Here is a 17,181-nt window from a genome sequence, read left to right on the forward strand (position 1 = left end):
GGCCCGCTATATAATAGTAGTCGCCATTACGCAAGTAACGCTCTCATTTGTAGTTTGCAATCTTCGCACTGAACCTGAATCAACGAAAATGGACGGAAACCCAAAAATTCCAAGAATGATGGGTGATGCCAACGAAGCTGGTGATAGATTTAGCAGTCTTCCGGATCCCATAATTCATCAAATATTATCATCTCTGGAAACCGTTGATGTCATGAGATTAAGCGCCGTTTCAAGAAAATGGAGGTATTTATGGATTTCAATGCCTTACTTGAACTTGGATATCAACACAGTTTGGTCGGACCCTCTTTCCAAGTGGTCCATTCATACAATTATTGACAAATTCAAAGATTTTGTCAACTGGATTTTGCTCACTCAAGATAGGTCAATTGATATTAAAAGATTTCGTCTTTTTTGCCATAATTTTTCCGATGATACTACGCTTTATAGATGGCTCAATGTTGTGGCTAGGCGAAATGTTCAAGAGCTTGAACTTAATATAATTTCACACACACCATTTGAGTTGCCCCGTTGCCTTGTAAATTGCGCATCATTGGTTTCTTTGAGGTTATGTTTTGACAGCTCATGTGTTCTCAAGTTGCCTACTTGTGGTTTAAGCCGCCTCAAGTCTCTTGATTTATTAAGAGTTGAGTTTAAAGATTTTAGTGTGCTTGAAAATTTTATTTCAAATAGTCCTTTTCTCGAGGATTTAATTATGGAAGCATGTGTTTTTCGTGAGTTTGAGATTCTTGAAGTTTCTTCGGCTAGTTTGAAGAATCTCTGTGTACATAATGGTGGTATTCATGACTGTGATGGTTTACACAACATAGAGCTACAGCTTTCTTGCCCGAATCTTACGTCTTTCAGTTTTATAGGTCCATCAGCACCTGACTACTCTTTTGAGGAACTACACTCTTTAAAAAATGTGTTTATTCACTTGGAATCCAAGAGTGAAATTCCAAATTACCAAGACTGTTCTTATGAAATGTGTAAAATCCTTGAAGGAGTTTGCAATACTGAAGTTTTGAAACTATCAGTTGGTAATTTGCCGGTATGTGTTTACATTCCAGTTTGATTTATATTTGATGAATGACTCTTGTGTTGTGAATTGTGATAGTGATGATGATGTAGTAATGTCTTGCCGTGGAAATTTGCTATTCGTCTCTGTTAATGCAGTCATTCTCATTTCCTCTTTTTAATTTCATCAGATTTTCCTTTGGGGCTTTGTATTCATTCTGACTTTTGTTTGATGTCACTTGAAAAATTACTCTACATAAGTTGTTAATAGTTAGTTAAATTATTCTTGTTGTTGTTGAACTTCCATTGATTCTAATCTTTTTTCCTTGTGGAGCATTCAGTTTCTTGATGGACTCTCTGTTCCAAAGAGCTTCACGGGTGCATTCTTGAATTTGAAGTCTTTGACAATTTTGGTGGGCATGGATGAACGGCACATGCAAGCACTAATCACCTTGCTTAACTGCTCTCCCAATCTGGAAGCTCTTAAAATATATTTTGAATGGGTAATTTCAGCTCCTAACATTCTCTCTCTTGTTAGACATATTTTTACTTGTGTAGTATTATTGGATATGGTGTCAGTGTGGTAAAAGTCCAGTCTTGCCAAAGGTGCAATATATGGTTGTTTTGCACTTACTGGTACTTGCAAAGTTTATATTCTCTTAATTCCTTTACATTGGTTACTTACCAGTACTTCAATGTGTTTTCACTTTTGACATGTGACAGTGTGATGTTGATGTCTGGGAAATACTGGACAAGGATATTTCGTGTTTAACATATTATCTCAAGATTGTTGAGTTGTTTGAGGTTGAAGGTAATCAGAATGAACTTGAGCTATTGAGGTTTCTGCTAAATAAGGGGCATGTCTTGCAGAAAATGAGTATTAACTGGGTGAGAGGTATTAATGATCCTGGGGAGATTATCCCAAAGATAATGAGGTTTCCTAGATCATCTTCTGATGTTGAGTTGACATTCTTTGAGCCTAAGTCAGATGTTTACTTTTATGACTTATGATACAGAAAAATGAAAAGAAAAGCAGTGGTATGACTTTAGGAATTAGGCTCGTATGGTTTAATGTAAAGGATTATTTGGATGTTTATTTGGTTGTGATCCTACAACTGGATGATTCTCTAAGGTTTATTGTTTGCAATTTTTTTTTTTCTTTTTTCTTTTTCTGTTGTTGGTCACGATTGCTAGTTTTTATAATGAAATATAGTACGAATTCTCTTCTGTGGTGGGTAGCCAAGTGAAGGAGTTGCAGATTATTTATTCTCCGTTCTTTTCATGAATGATTTAACACATTGGCATGATTGCTTCTGGAGGGCACTGGTTGTATCAAGATCCCAAGCCTTCATTTATATTTTAATTTCATTGCCTTCTGGGGAGGTACAGATGTCTGGTGTTGAAATTCTGTTAGTTATACTCTCTGAGCAGGATCATCATATGATGAGTTTGGAATAGAGCTGTATCGTGTATACGAGCCGAGCCGAACACTAAAGGACTCGAAACTCGGCTTAGGAAAATTTAGCGAACTCAAGCTTGAGCTTGGGTTCGACGAGCTTTGGAAACCAGGCTCGAGATGATTTGCTAAGCTCGAAGCTCAGCTCGTTTAATAATCTTTAGTCCAAAGCAACCCACCAACAACCCGTTAAAAAAATAGGAAAGAGAAAAGAAAGGATAAGTGTCGGCTGGGAAGAAAAATGTGGTAGGGTGTTTGGAACAAACAATTTATATGTAAAATAATAAACTGCATTTACACCCTTATACTTGAAAAACTTACACTCATACCCTTTTGAATTTGAGCCTGGAGGCTCACGAGCCTATCAAGCCGAGCACTAGGTGGCTTGGGCTTGGCTTGAAAAGGCACTTGAGCAGCTTGAGCTCGAGCTCGACTCAACTCAAGCAGAGCCAAACTTGAGCTTTTCTCGAGTCAAGCCCGAGCTATTCGCGAATGGTTCGGCTTGGCTACACCCCTATTTGGATGATGACCCATACATATGTAGCTCAAAAGAGGACTCTGGTTTCTCAGAATATTAGCCAAAACCATTTGAAATTACAAATGAATAATACGTTCATTATATTGGTACAGATTGAAAGCTTGAACCAGATCATCAAAGATTATATTTGAGGAACATGCGATTTGCTCAACAGCTTCCACCACTCTGGTTTCCAAGAAATGGCCACAACAGCAATCATTGGAAATTATAAAATTCATTTTAAATAACTACGGTTAAATTAACTCAAATTATTCGGCTGTACTTAAAAGTCTCCTGGACTCTGATGTTGTCAAAGGCCCAAATGTTGAGGGCCCAGTCCCAGTAGAATGTGTATGTATGTTCTGTTTGGATACTGGTTAAACGAGTTCCCCACTTCCAGAATGTTGCCCTACATCTATAAATAACTGAAACGCCTGACCAGCGGAGTTAAACCCGAATCAATGAAAATGGTAGACACCGTTGAAAACCAGAAACTTGAAGATGGTGATAGATTTAGCAATCTGCCTGATTCCATCATTCACCAGATCTTTTCATCCTTCGAAACCATTGATCTTATCCGATTAAGCGCCGTTTCCAGAAACTGGAGGTACTTATGGATTTCAATGCCCTACTTAAATTTGGATATTAACACTGTTTGGTCAAGACCACTTGCTAATCGGTCTTTTCATACATTGATCGAAAAATTCAAAGATTTTGTCAACTGGGTGTTAATGTCTCAAGATAGCTCCGTTGATATTCAACGATGTCGTCTTTTTTGTTATCATTTCGCTCAAGATAATACGCTTTATAGATGGATTAATATTGTTACGCGGCGAAATGTTCAGGATTTTGACCTGAATTTAGTTTCCGACGTGCCGTTTGAGTTGCCCCGGTGCCTCATAACTTGTGAATCATTAATGTCATTCAAGTTATGTTTTGACACGCCCCGTGTAGTGAAGCTCCCTACTTTTGGTGGTTTTCGCCGTCTCAAGACTCTCGATTTTTTAAGGGTAGAGTTTTCAGATTTCATCTTGCTTCGGGAATTTGTTTCAAATTGTCCATTACTTGACAAATTGATATTGGAAGCATGTATTTTACGTGATTTTGAGATTCTAGATATTTGTTCAACTAATTTGAAGATTCTTACTATACATAATAACATAGAAGGCAATAGGGGTGAAGAGTGTGATGGTTTACACAACTGTGAGCTTAAGGTGGATTGTCCAAATCTTGTGGCTTTTAATTTCTTGGGCCCATCAGCACCAGACTATTCTTTGGAGAACCTAAACTGTTTGAAGGAGGTGTACCTTCACTTAGATAGCAAAGAAAACTTTCCAGATGTTGACGTTTGTGTTTATGAATTGTGCAAAATATTCCGGGGAGTTTGCAATACTGAAGTTTTAAAACTATCATTTGACTGTATGGAGGTACGTCTTCATATTCATATTACCTTTTTCTTTCTTTTATTTGGACTTAAACTTGAATATGTCACCTCTGTTGCTTTATGGTTTTTTTCTTTTGCTGTTTTGCCTTCAGTTTGTTTATCCGCTCGCTCTGCCTAATGGCTTATCCGTCTCGTTCTGTAATTTGAAGAGTTTATTACTGTTTGTGCTCATTGAAGCGGATCATATAATCACCCTGCTCAACGGCTCTCCCAATCTAGAATCTCTTGAAATATTTTATGAATGGGTAATTTCAACTCCGAAAACATTTGTTATTTTTTCTGGTTAGACTTTAGTTCTTTTTTCTTTTGCAGTATTAAGTGTACAAGCCAATGTGGTAGTTGAAATCCATTCTGTCAAAAGTAGATGACTTGGTTACTTCCACGCCTTGACAGTCTTAGTTTCCTTTAAATGGTTGTGTCATTTCCATCCTCGTGCAATTATTCAGTAGCAAAACTTGAAGGGACTCTGCATCTAAAATCTCACATGATGCACTGATACTGAAGTGGCATAAATACCTGCATGTAAAATGATGGAGGATACATAAGTTTAATTCCACCTGGAGTTTAGTAAAACATTGAATCGTAATAGTCATTGTAAAAGTCCATGAAGAAATATCTACAGAGTATTACTTCTTTGTGGAATTGGATGCGTTCAATGGATGGTTTCTATTAATGCAATTGTGAAGTTTATTGTCTTTTGGAGGATACATAAGTTTAATTCCACCTTGGCCAGTGTTCCATCTAGATTCTAGCGGGTCTTTTGGAGTAACCTATATTAAGCCAATGCCTTTTTGCCCTTTTTCTTTGTAAATTTATTCTAGTAATTCGTCTGTTCTTGTTGCTTACTAACACTTCGATATGTCTTTACTTGACAGTATGAAGAAGAAGAAGAAGATTATGAATATGATGAGGATTATTATTTTTGGCAAATACGAGATAGGGCTATTCCATGTTTGACATATCATCTCAAGAAGGTTGAGCTTATCAACGTTTTGGGTAGGCGGACGGAACTTGAGTTGGTGAGGTTTCTGCTGAAGAATGGACATGTCCTGCAGAAAATGATTATTAGTTGGGGGTCAGGTTTTAAGAATCCCAGGGAGGATATACTTATGTCTAGAGTAATGACGCTTCCTACATCTTCAAATGTTGAGCTGATATTCGAGCAGCCTGACTGAGATGTTTACTTTTATCATTCATAGTCATGATTTGTAATGGTGAAAAAAAGGGTATGTTGCTCGACGTAATCGTTATTACTACATTCACAGGTCAGTTCTGTAGTTATTCATGTTTTACTTGGGTAGTGATCTTGTAGTCTTATGACTTTCCAGGTTTTTGCATTTTGCTATGTTTACTAGTTCTATATGATTGGAATTTTCTCTTCTTGCATTTTCATGATTCATTTCTATATGGTAAAATCTGCATAATATGTTCCTTTTCAAGGTCTCTCGATAATCAGCAGAAGGACATCAATTGTAAAATGATTCAAAATTTCAAATCCTTTACATCTGGGAAGTACAGATTGATAGCTAAACCCAGATCATCTCATCCAATTACAACCAGTCATCAAACCAAACTCTCTGATCAAGGGCAAATGTTACACCGTTAAGTGAAAATTACTTAGTACGTGTATTCTAATACATTCCTGTAAACTCTGTTTTATTCTATATTTTCCAGAAAATTCTGATCCAAGGAATGAACAGATTCGTAAATGTTACAGAGCAACTCACATCCGATGAGGAAATGAAAAGGACAAATAAGATGTAAAATTTTGTAAGAAGAAAAGGACGGGAGCCCAAATAGAATAGATACACCCAAACTTTCATTACAGATGACATTTTTCATGAACATGATGTGATTTTAATTGATTGATTACCCAATTTAATTAATCAAACCTTGCTTCATTTGTTTAATTGTAATATGTGTACACTCCTGAAACTGTTGAATATATAATAATATTCTTTCATAGGAGAAATAGAAATTTAATAATCATTCATAGGAGGAATAGAATATGATAGGTTACGGGTTAAATGGTTCCCACTCCCCAGTTGGGGAACCATTTTCACCGGATAAAATAATTGAGAGATGCTCACTTTTTCAAAATCAAACCCAAATCATCCAAAATGCTAATGGACATTCTTGAAACCCCAAATCCAAACCCTAAAATTCCAAAAACAACAAATGTTTGTGAAGTTGGTGATAGATTTAGCAATTTGCCAGAACCCATCATTCATAAAATTTTCTCATCCCTTGAAACCATTGACATTATCAGATTAAGCGCTGTTTCGAGAAGATGGAGGTACTTGTGGCTTTCAATGCCTTACTTAAACTTGGATATCGACACAGTTTGGTCAGACGCAGAAGCAAAGTGGTCAATTAATACGATCATCGACAAATTCAAAGATTTTGTCAACTGGGTTTTGATGTCTCAAGATGTGTCTATTAATTTAAAAACCTTTCGTCTTTGGTGCTACCATCGTGGTGGTGATCACACGCTTTACAGATGGATTAACATCGTCGCGAGGCGAAATGTTGAAGAGCTTGATCTCAATATGTACTCTTTGGCGCCATTTGAGTTGCCTCACTGCCTTGTTACTTGTGAATCTTTGCTTGTTTTGAAGTTAAATTTTGACTTCCATTGTGCTGTAAAGCTCCCAACTTTTGTTGGTTTTAGCCGGCTCAACGCTCTGGAATTTGTGAGGATTGATTTCTCGGATTCTAATCTGTTTAGAAACTTCATTTCAAGTTGTCCCCTCCTTGAGAATCTGAGTATGGAAGCATGTATTTTCCGTGATTTCGGAATTCTTGATATTTCCAGGGCCAGTTTGAAGAGTTTGACTATAAATAATGGTGCTGAGCACAACTGTGATGGTTTAGAGAACTGTGAACTCAAGGTAGCTTGCCCAAATCTTGCCACTTTCATTTTCATTGGTCCATCAGCAGCTGACTACCTTTTGGAGGGTCTAAACCCTTTAAAGAATGTATACATTTATTTAGATTCCAAATTTGAGGCAATTGATACCATGGAGTATTATGAAAGTAACTATAAAATCTTAAAGTTGCTTGAAGGAGTTTGCAAAACAGAAGTTCTCAGACTATCTTATGGAGACTTAGAGGTATGGTTCCATATTCCTTTATCTTAGAATATTCAACTTGAATAATTAATATTTACGTATTTCATTAGTTCTGAATTCTTTCGGTAATGCTTGTGCTTCAATTGCATTATGGTTTCTAATTTCTCTTGTTGTTTGTGCCTACAGTTTACTGATGAACTTGCTATGCCAGCTAAGTGGTTCCCTGTTTCATTCTATAATTTGAAGACTTTAACAATGATGGTGGGCGCTATTGAGAAGCATATTTTCTCCTTGCTATGCAACGCTCCCAATCTAGAAACTCTCAAGATGTATTTAGGAGAGGTAATTTTTGACTCCTAAATGAAATTATTGCTCCTGTTGGACAATTTTTTTCTTTTTTGTGCGATGTTAACTGGATATGCTATTGGTCTACTGAAAAACAAATTTTCAGAAGTGCATTTTATTGCTGGCTTTTCCAATCAGGGTGACACAGCCAGAGTTAAGTTCATGTTGTATATGAGTTAGAGATGTGTGTGTAGTTGTCTTGCAGTAAATTGGAGTACTGCTCCTGTTTTTTAGAGCATGTCTAGTCTTGTATGAAGTTCTGTGCTCTTTGAGTGTCTTAGATACAATAAATCATTGTCTTCAGATTTACATATTGCACCTGAATAGCTTACTGTTCTTCTGCTGCCCATCCTTGTGAAATTTGTACTAGCACAAATAAAGGAATTCTGCGTCTAAGCTCAAACTTGATATACCTGATTAAAGATACAAAAGTCGAATGTGTGCAAGAAAATAACCTAGTTGGTTAGATATCTTGTAGTGGATGGTTGGGTTGGGATGCATGGCCAAAAAAAAAAAAAAAAATTGCCATCTCGGATTTGTCCCAAAAATTTTTGTACCCTATAGTCACATTTTGTTACAACTGGCAAAAGTAAATGATATTTGGAATGTATTTTGACATACCTAATTGGTTAGTTGGTTTAAAGGGTATTCCATTTACTCTCCTTTGCTTATAAATTTTATTCTCTTATATCCCTCTATTCTTGGTACTTACTGGTACTTGATATGTTTTTCACTTGACAGTGTGATTATGATGAATGGGAAATGCCAGATGAAGCTTTTTCATGTTTGAAATTTACTCTCAAGACGGTTGAGCTTTTTGAGGTTGCAGGTTGCCAGAATGAGCTTGAATTAGTGAGGTATCTGCTAAAGTATTGTGGTGTACTACAGAAAATGAATATACACTGGGTGAAAAGTCTTGAGAATGCCGAGGAAATTATATCCAAGATAACCATGTTTCCTAGATCATCTTCTGCTATTGAATTAACATACGCAGAGCTTCTGGCAGATGTTTATTTTTATCAGTTATAATTATGATATGTAAAATAGGAAACACTAAAAATTAAAAACAGCAGTGTGACTGTTGTTGGATTCATCTCATTTATCTATATCGCTAAGTGTTGTTGCTTAATGTGCAGCTTTATATATTATATCATATGTTGTGGACACTGATTTTTCTGTCATGTTTACTGAACTTGTGAGGATGAGGTGGGGTTGATTAAATTCCAAAATTTCTGCAGATTTCTTTGAGTAAAAGGAGTCAACATATGAACAATAAAAATTTGTAATTGATAAAAAATATAAAGCTTCAGATTAAGCAATTGGTCAAGAAACAGAGAATAGGTGCTTAAACAGAGATAAGGGTAGTAGTAAAGCGATGAGAGATTAAGGATCCATTTGGTTCATTATTGGATAGTTTTTAGAAGGTTAATTATTGGATAGTTTTTAGAATAATAATTTGAAAAAAAGTTAAATTGGGTGGGTATTACTATGAGAATTTTAAAAATTAACAAAAATACCCCCTATGTTTATTTATTTACTAAACACTCCTATAATAAAATATTCAAAGTTAACAAAAACACCTCCATGTTTATTAAATACGAACAACTGGTCACCATTGTCGGAGGGTGGCCAGAGTTGTCATATCGACGCATGACCGGTTGGATCTTGCCGGTCGTGCATAGATCTGGCCATTGATGGTCAGATCTAGCCGCATTTGGTTGTTAACGACGGCTAAAGATACGGTTGTCGTTGATGGTCAACAACAACCATATCTTGGCCATTGTTGACAACTGTCAGGCCAAAGATCTGGCCGTTGATGGACATATCTTTGGCCGTAGATTTAGCCTTTTTTTACCAAATCCATCATGGATCTGTCCTGAAAAGGCTAGATCGGCACACTATCGGTCAGATTCAGCCGATAGTGCGCTATTACATCAGATTTCGGCCAGCTTCTGACAATGGTGGCCGGAATTTGGTAAATTTGGGTTGCTGAGGTGTTTTTGTTAATTTAAAAAAAAAAAAAAAAAAAATTTGAGGTTGTTTAGTTAAATTAACAAATTTAAGAGATTTAAAAGAAATTGAATAATTTAGAATTATATTTTGAAAATAGGTAAACCAAACACAAATTTTGTGTTAACTTTATTGGGAATAGTTTTCCCAATATATGTACCAAACGGAGCCTAATTGCTTGATTTTTTTTTCAAGTTTCAATATCATAGTATTTTGTATAGAGTAATACTAGCCTTACTCACTTTCCTTACTCACTTCTCTTATTCACCTTTGTTAAAATAGTAAAAAAGTGGTGAAAAAGTGGATAAGATTAGTATTTTAACAAATTTGAGTAAGAGAAGTGAGTAAGAAGAGTGAGTAAGGTTAGCATTATTCTTTTGTATAAGGTTAATGTTTCATAATACACTATTTTAGCCTTGATCCGACCCGTCTTAGAAATTTTGTAGGGGTGTTTAGAAACACTTACGGTGGAGTCAGTAACCCACTTCACATCTCTTATGATAAAGCCCAAGATAGTTATTGAAGAAGTCCAATCCCACATGCTTTTATTCATACAGAGATAAATTCTACACTGCACACACGCAACGCTGGAGTCTTCTCTCGGCCTCCACACCCTCTTTCTTTCTATACGTAATAAATTAATATTTACAATAAATTATTACTCTGCAGATTATATTGAATTTTATTGATCGGAAACGCATCGCATGTTGTTGATATCTATCAGTTTCATCAAACTGTGTGATGAGATGCCCTAATTGTTACATACATATTAAAAAAAAAAAAAAAAAAACCATGGCTGCCCGTGCAATAATTAAGAGAAAGTTAGGTCTAAGTTTCTGTAAGGGATACGATGGATACAATTTTAAATTTGCATGATAAATTTTTCCTTGCAAGTGACTAAAATACAGCAAATATATGCATAAGTGGTTGTCTTAATATACAGTACTATACATAATCTTAATTAGTTCTTGCTAATCTGGTTATATATTTATCAGGTCAATCGTTTTTGTAGTGATGGACCAGATCCTGTATCTGAGTCCTCAGAGGACTACTAATGATTTTGTAAGAGAATTTGCATAAATCGAGAGTGGGGTATCTCAATGCAGAAGTGCACTGTGGTCTGTGCACGCGCAGAGCAGGCAAAAGAATACTGAATTAAGAAATAATAGGCTCTTCTTCTGTATATATAAATTTCCATAAATGGAAGAATACTGTAAAATTAGGGAGCAGGGCATGAGTGAGATGAAGAAATGAATGAATGTAGTCACTGTCGCAGAGCCGCTGGTAATTGAGGTTTTGGTGTCGCCACACATATCCAAAGGCCAAAAGAGAGACTTGTGGGACACGTACGTCCAGAAGATGTGTACTCCTCACAAAATCCATGCTAATATTGGAGGTATCGGATATGCATGATCGCTTCGCTATATGTGTTTTGGTTTAGTTCACTGTGCAAGATTCAGTAGTGACTAGAAATACGGAATAAAGCTGCTGCATTGATTCAGACTTGAGTTTTTTACTTTTCGTTTAAGAGTGTACATATACATGCATCGGAGAATAGGATAATTTATATGGTAAGAGCCCTTCAGAAGCCGGGAGAGTATTTTTGAATCTCTGATAAACAGATCTGATCCTTCCAAATTATTAGTTTCTCCATTCACATCCCCATCTTATACCAGGTAACCCTGATAAGCTGTATATATATGGTGTAATTATTTTATCTCAATAACACTGACTTGCTTCTCTTAGCGCCAACAACTAGCTATGCCTATGGCTTAAGGAACTCTTTGATTGACTTTGATTTGACCCGGACATGCACCTTTCAGTTCCTGAAAACCCTAGATTTGATGCTTCTGTTTGAAGACATTTCACTATCAGAATTTAACGTGTAATTTTAGTACATAATCTAACGTGTGATTTGAAGAAAATCCTTTAATTACTTATAGAAATAACTATTGATAGAGTATCAAATTTAAGATCTATCATACAAATTAACTGGGAAAGGATTCTGGTGTCTTCATACTTCAACTGAACTGAAAAGGATTTCGTTATTGCCTTGAGTCATCACAGATCAAAATATATACAAATATTGTACCAAGAGAAGGCAATATATATAGTTTTCTAGCATGCAACTTTGGAACATAATAAATGAGGGTCTATATATTAATTTCAACTACAGCATAACTGATCTATTAATATTACTTACTATAGTATTAACAGATCTAGAGTTCTTATAGTTAAGAGAATCCTCTAATTCTCAGATGATAGATCAATCTTCGAGAGAGAAGAATTAATATAAAATACAAATTCATTCATTACAGCAATGATGGATATGAGCATGGCAACTAATCAAAAAGAAGTAAAGCATTCATGTTCAGACGAATTTGAGTCATCACAAGGAGAGTGATTGTGTCTACCTTCATAAGTTGTTATCACCATTCGACAATCCTCAGAAAGTCGTTCAACCCTCTTCTTCACTCGACAGTTATTGTGCGTGCACCGGTAATAGCTTCTGCCATTTATTAAACGACAAAAATCAGATAAATTAGTTCAACTAGTTAATTATAAAAGATATGATGTACATGTATTACAAAACAAACATCTTTTACGAGTCACCCCATCAATATCCATGATCAATTAATAGATCACTTCCTTTGATCTCCTATAACATGATATAGAGTTCTACTCCTATAATGATAAAGATCAAATGCCAATCTTACTTATAATAAATTTTCTGTGTTTTTTACTACATCATGCATGCACTCAATTAGACTGTGCGCAAAATGTTAAAATGGTGGTTATTTAATAATTTTAGTCATATTAATTTGCATGTTTATAATAATTTCAGTAAATATTTCGCAAACCAACGAAAACATGCAATAAGAAGGTTCAATGCGTTAACCCAAAGAAAACATTATTAGAGAGCATCCTAAGATGGTAGAAAATGAAATATATTTGAATTGCAGTTGATAACTGTAGAATCAGCTATTGATGACTACATCAATGTACTGAAATGAAATGGGCCAAAAAATTAATATATACAATTTCCTGGGTTTCTAAAACATTATATATATATATATAGGAAGGTTTGTGAAGACGATTTCGGGTACTTAAATAGGGAAAGGCAAGATTGATTAAGAGCAATAAAGCATTGAATATATTTATCAAAGGGATTGCTTAGATTTGAAGGAGACAAACCTACCTATCAGATATGCAACTACACCAACTAAGAAAGAATTGCAAATTTGGGTAGATTATATGGATAGAATGGAAACAGTACCTAGCACCCGCTTCGTTCTTATTTTTCATAATTTCAATTTTCAATGATTGAAAGAAGCCGAAATGGTTGTGACAGTGTACCATAAATATTCTCTTCCAGGTGTGATAATTCCTAAGAAACTATTTTCCCACGTTTCATTGTGTACTGGTTCAAATGTTGTTGCCGGTTAATAGTAAAAATTATTAAAACTTATCCAGGGATTAATTACTAGCAATTTGATAAACTTTCATGAATATTGATCTTGACTATAATATCGATCTAAAAGCATATTGAAAACTAATATTCTTGAATAAATCCAATGAAATTAGCAGAATAAATAAAAGCAAACCGTGCATGAATATGATTAAAACCAGTGTAATAAACATTAGTCTGAGAAGATAAATTAATTAATTAATTAATTATTAGTTAACCATGAAGTTGGGGTGCATATATACACAATTTAGAGATAATTAAGAAATCAAAATATGTATTACCGTGGATGAAGGCTGTTTTTGACAACTTTCTGACCATATTTTCTCCATTTGTAACCGTCATCGAGCACATCTACGTCACTCCTTGTTTGGAAACAGAACCTGGGTTCTCTAAGCTTTCTTCTAACTTTGACCTTGCCCTTCTCTGAGGATGAGCTCCTCCACCTGCCAAAATTCCAACTAGTACTCAGAGACTACCTACTTTTATATTCCATAGAACAGAATCAAAGGAATCATATATAATATAACTTGGAATTATAAAGATAAATCTGTCAAAGGACGAGTGGATTCGGGTATTCAATGTGTATCAAGACTTTGATAGATCGAGTACTTGTTTATTCAGACCCACTAAAAGAGAGAGAGAGAGAGAGAGAGAGAGAGGAAGGCGGGGGGGAGGTTCGATGGGATAGGGGGTGGGGGGGTCGTTATAACACGACTAGACTGAAGCAATCTTTTATCCACACATGGCTAGATCTCTTCTAGATTTTGTTAAAGGATCAAAGAATATTTTCTTTGGTATGCGTGCGTTCGTGCGTGTGTGCCTGTGAAGGTAGAGCAAGAGAAAGAGGTAGAGAAAGGATCCATAACAGAAGATTAATTAAGGAAGAAGAAGAAGACGAAAGGTAACAGAAATATACCATGAATTGTTGGCATCATTACCAGTGCAATTCTCGTCATTAACAGCCTTGGGATCTAACGGCCCTACCTAAAATTTTCGATTACAAAATGAAGCAAATCAACAACCAAATAATCAAAAGACATAAAAGAACAACATAATACAAAGAAAAATAAATAAACCACCTGGTCGTTATGAGTAAACCCTATGGTGGTAGTAGTAGCAGTAGAGTTGGTAGTATTAAGAGGGTGAGATTGATGAGATTGTGACTGTGAGTTGGAAGCTGGGGCCAAGAAACTCAACACCTGGTTTTCTTCAAACTGAACAAACCCCATTTCATGGATGGGTTGAGGCGTAGTGAAAGAAACTTGTAGGTCGTAGTTTGGTAGTGCTGATCTTTCTCCTTCCATAATAATTGAATACCCTAATTTTGTAAAGAAGGTGAGTTGGGCTGTTAAATTTTGTTGGTTTTTGAAGGATTTTATTATTGGGGCAGCAGGTGCATGAGATCGTACATCCAGTTTTGTGCTAAGAGAATTGTTGTTGCTTTTTGGTTTGGCACAAAAATTCAGCGTAGCGGTGTACTCTGGTCAACTTGTATACGCTGAACCTGAAAGGAATGTTTCTTTCTCAATCTCTTCTTCCTTAAGCTTCCTATTTATTCTACATACGCCCATGTTACAAGATGCACAGTACCATCAAATTATTAAGAGAATATGTGGCTGTCTACAAAAGATAATGAATAGCACATATATAAATCTTCTCTAGACTTTCTTTTTTTCTCAATATCAGATTAAATTTATGTAATTAATCAATTTCAGGGTTTTATATAAACCTCGACTAATCCCGATAGGTGTGTAGGTGATTGGCACAACATTAGCATCCCACCGCTAAGATCACACACTTAAATCTTGAGAATTAAGGGTATTTGAACCTGAAACCGTACATCTTAACCATATATCCCAGTACTCATCCTACCACTTGAGCTATCTAAGAGTGGGTATATTTATAGTTTTCTACAAACATGTATTTCATTTTTCTAATTAATATCCAAGACGTGTTATACATTCTGATAAATGTCAAATTAGTAGACAAATCACACCTTCATGGAAAAAAATACAGTGATGAAATAGACTAGGAGTTAAAGTTACATTAGCTTATCTATTAAATTCCATATCCTTATAGTGTCACGTACGCGGTTTACATTTGATTTGCTACGTGACCTATGAGGCTTGGCTGTTATCCACTGTGAAGTGTGAAAGACGATTTCTGAGGAATTAATCAATGCCACAAATTTCATCCTCATCATATATATGATTTGACTTCATACAAACCCCTCGTATAAGCTCCAGTTAGTTAAGAAATTGTAAGGTAAAGAGGTATGGGAACAATATTGCATTGAGAAAAAAACATTGTATAAGCAAACAAAGAAGAAGGTTTCAAATTCAGAAGGAAATTAGTATGTATCCTATTCCTATAAATACAAAGTTTGCACGTTCATTATACAGGTATCAGAAAGGGTTTCATAATGCATATTGCTGCTAGCTCCTCCACGTGAGTGAGAGAGAGAGAGAGATAAATCAGAAAGAGCAGATATTATCATATTCCTGACTTTGCCAGTGTACCAGTGATGATCAGATATGGATAATCGAATTCCACAATGAACCGAAGACCACTGTTCTCATCTTCACTCGCCTGGCGACAACTGTAATTTGGTGGCTTAAACAATTACTGGGCAGCTCTAAATCGTGGTCATTTCATCATCAGTAATTTATTTCAAACTGGGCTGGGTTTCTTATATTATATATGTAAAAAAATTAGTAGTGTGAATGTTCCGCAATTGCATAATCCAAAACTAGTTACTTAATTACCTGGTTATGGCAAATCTAAATGGCACATTAACTATTGGTTTATGCACTAATTAAGTGTGCAGTAAGTTGTCTATATTTTACTCAAAACATGATTTGTTTTCATTTATTCAAGCAACCCATTAACAAGAAATTTCCTGCAATTTATGGGAGGGACAAACTAAATTAATTAAACCAGAAAGGGGAAACAAATTAGGAAAAGGGACAAAAGTTGCAGTTAATAAGAATATATATATATGAAAAATGGAGAGATGGTTAGAGTCTTGGAAGCAATGAGTGGAGGGAAACATGAAAACTTGCATCCATGTAAAAATGTCTAAGGGAAGTTGAAAGAAAAAAAGGATGGAGCCTCTTAAATCCTGCCAAATCAAATTCCAATATGTGTATATAGATTACATATTCTGAATAGCATCTCCACTTTGGACCACCCTTCGGCCTTCACTGCAAAAAGAAAAACTATATGATAACATCCCCCACCCTCGCATTTTAATTTCTCAGCAAAATCCTCCCAGCTCCCCACTCACTCACTCACTCTCACCCGTTACTTCAATCACAGTCATCTTTCTCTTTCTTTCTCCATGAAAAGACCCTCCCAACTTCCCCCACAACAACAACAACAATAACTGTAACTATAAACAATCACTCTCTCAGCAACTTCCCCACTTGTTAATTTTTCAACTATCTGATTTATTAATTTCCAATATAATATTGAAATTAACCTATCTAATTTCGTGTTTTCTTGTGTTTCAAGGAAACTTTATACCATAACCGCTTTCATGAGGTTTGTTCTTATGGATCAGAAAGCTTAAATTTTTAGATCTGAAGGTGGGCATCGTTTTCATAGAATGACGCAGCTGGTCGGCCAGACGCTGTCTTTTCTTGATCTACTTTTGTTTTTATAATCCTTTAGACTGACTAAGGGATGCGACTGATGGATAAAAAGAGCCTGCAAAGTTAGAATTTTAAACGAATAAAACAGACATACAATCTTAATACCCCTTAGTTTCAAAAAGTTTTATTGAAAAAGATAAAAAAAGAGGCAGAGTGGAGGATCTTCTGAATAAATTCTGATTTGATTTATATACCCATCAGC

At 35.5% G+C, this 17,181-nt stretch overlaps 3 protein-coding genes across 3 annotated transcripts; 2 read left to right on the forward strand and 1 right to left on the reverse strand.

Annotated features, from left to right (window-relative positions):
* The first annotated feature begins 62 nt into the window (after nucleotides 1–62).
* On the forward strand, nucleotides 63–2,280 carry LOC116135989 (F-box/LRR-repeat protein At4g14103-like). The gene is made up of 3 exons (XM_031421696.1): nucleotides 63–1,048; nucleotides 1,356–1,517; nucleotides 1,738–2,280. Exons 1-3 carry the CDS (start codon nucleotides 89–91, stop codon nucleotides 2,023–2,025), a joined length of 1,410 nt encoding a protein of 469 aa, XP_031277556.1. The 5' UTR covers nucleotides 63–88; the 3' UTR covers nucleotides 2,026–2,280.
* A 1,095-nt stretch (nucleotides 2,281–3,375) lies between these two features.
* Nucleotides 3,376–9,028, forward strand: LOC116135955. The gene is made up of 6 exons (XM_031421662.1): nucleotides 3,376–4,414; nucleotides 4,524–4,676; nucleotides 5,307–5,593; nucleotides 6,506–7,544; nucleotides 7,689–7,844; nucleotides 8,589–9,028. Exons 1-6 carry the CDS (start codon nucleotides 3,449–3,451, stop codon nucleotides 8,874–8,876), a joined length of 2,889 nt encoding a protein of 962 aa, XP_031277522.1. The 5' UTR covers nucleotides 3,376–3,448; the 3' UTR covers nucleotides 8,877–9,028.
* A 2,983-nt stretch (nucleotides 9,029–12,011) lies between these two features.
* LOC116135960 (probable WRKY transcription factor 12) lies at nucleotides 12,012–14,879 on the reverse strand. The gene is made up of 4 exons (XM_031421665.1): nucleotides 14,406–14,879; nucleotides 14,243–14,310; nucleotides 13,608–13,769; nucleotides 12,012–12,366 (listed from the first exon to the last, which is right to left on the reverse strand). The coding sequence occupies exons 1-4, from the start codon at nucleotides 14,628–14,630 to the stop codon at nucleotides 12,204–12,206; spliced, it is 618 nt and encodes a 205-aa protein (XP_031277525.1). The 5' UTR covers nucleotides 14,631–14,879; the 3' UTR covers nucleotides 12,012–12,203.
* Nucleotides 14,880–17,181: the final 2,302 nt, after the last annotated feature.

Source organism: Pistacia vera, unplaced genomic scaffold (assembly GCF_008641045.1).
Source record: "Pistacia vera cultivar Batoury unplaced genomic scaffold, PisVer_v2 Contig306, whole genome shotgun sequence".
NCBI lineage: Eukaryota > Viridiplantae > Streptophyta > Magnoliopsida > Sapindales > Anacardiaceae > Pistacia > Pistacia vera.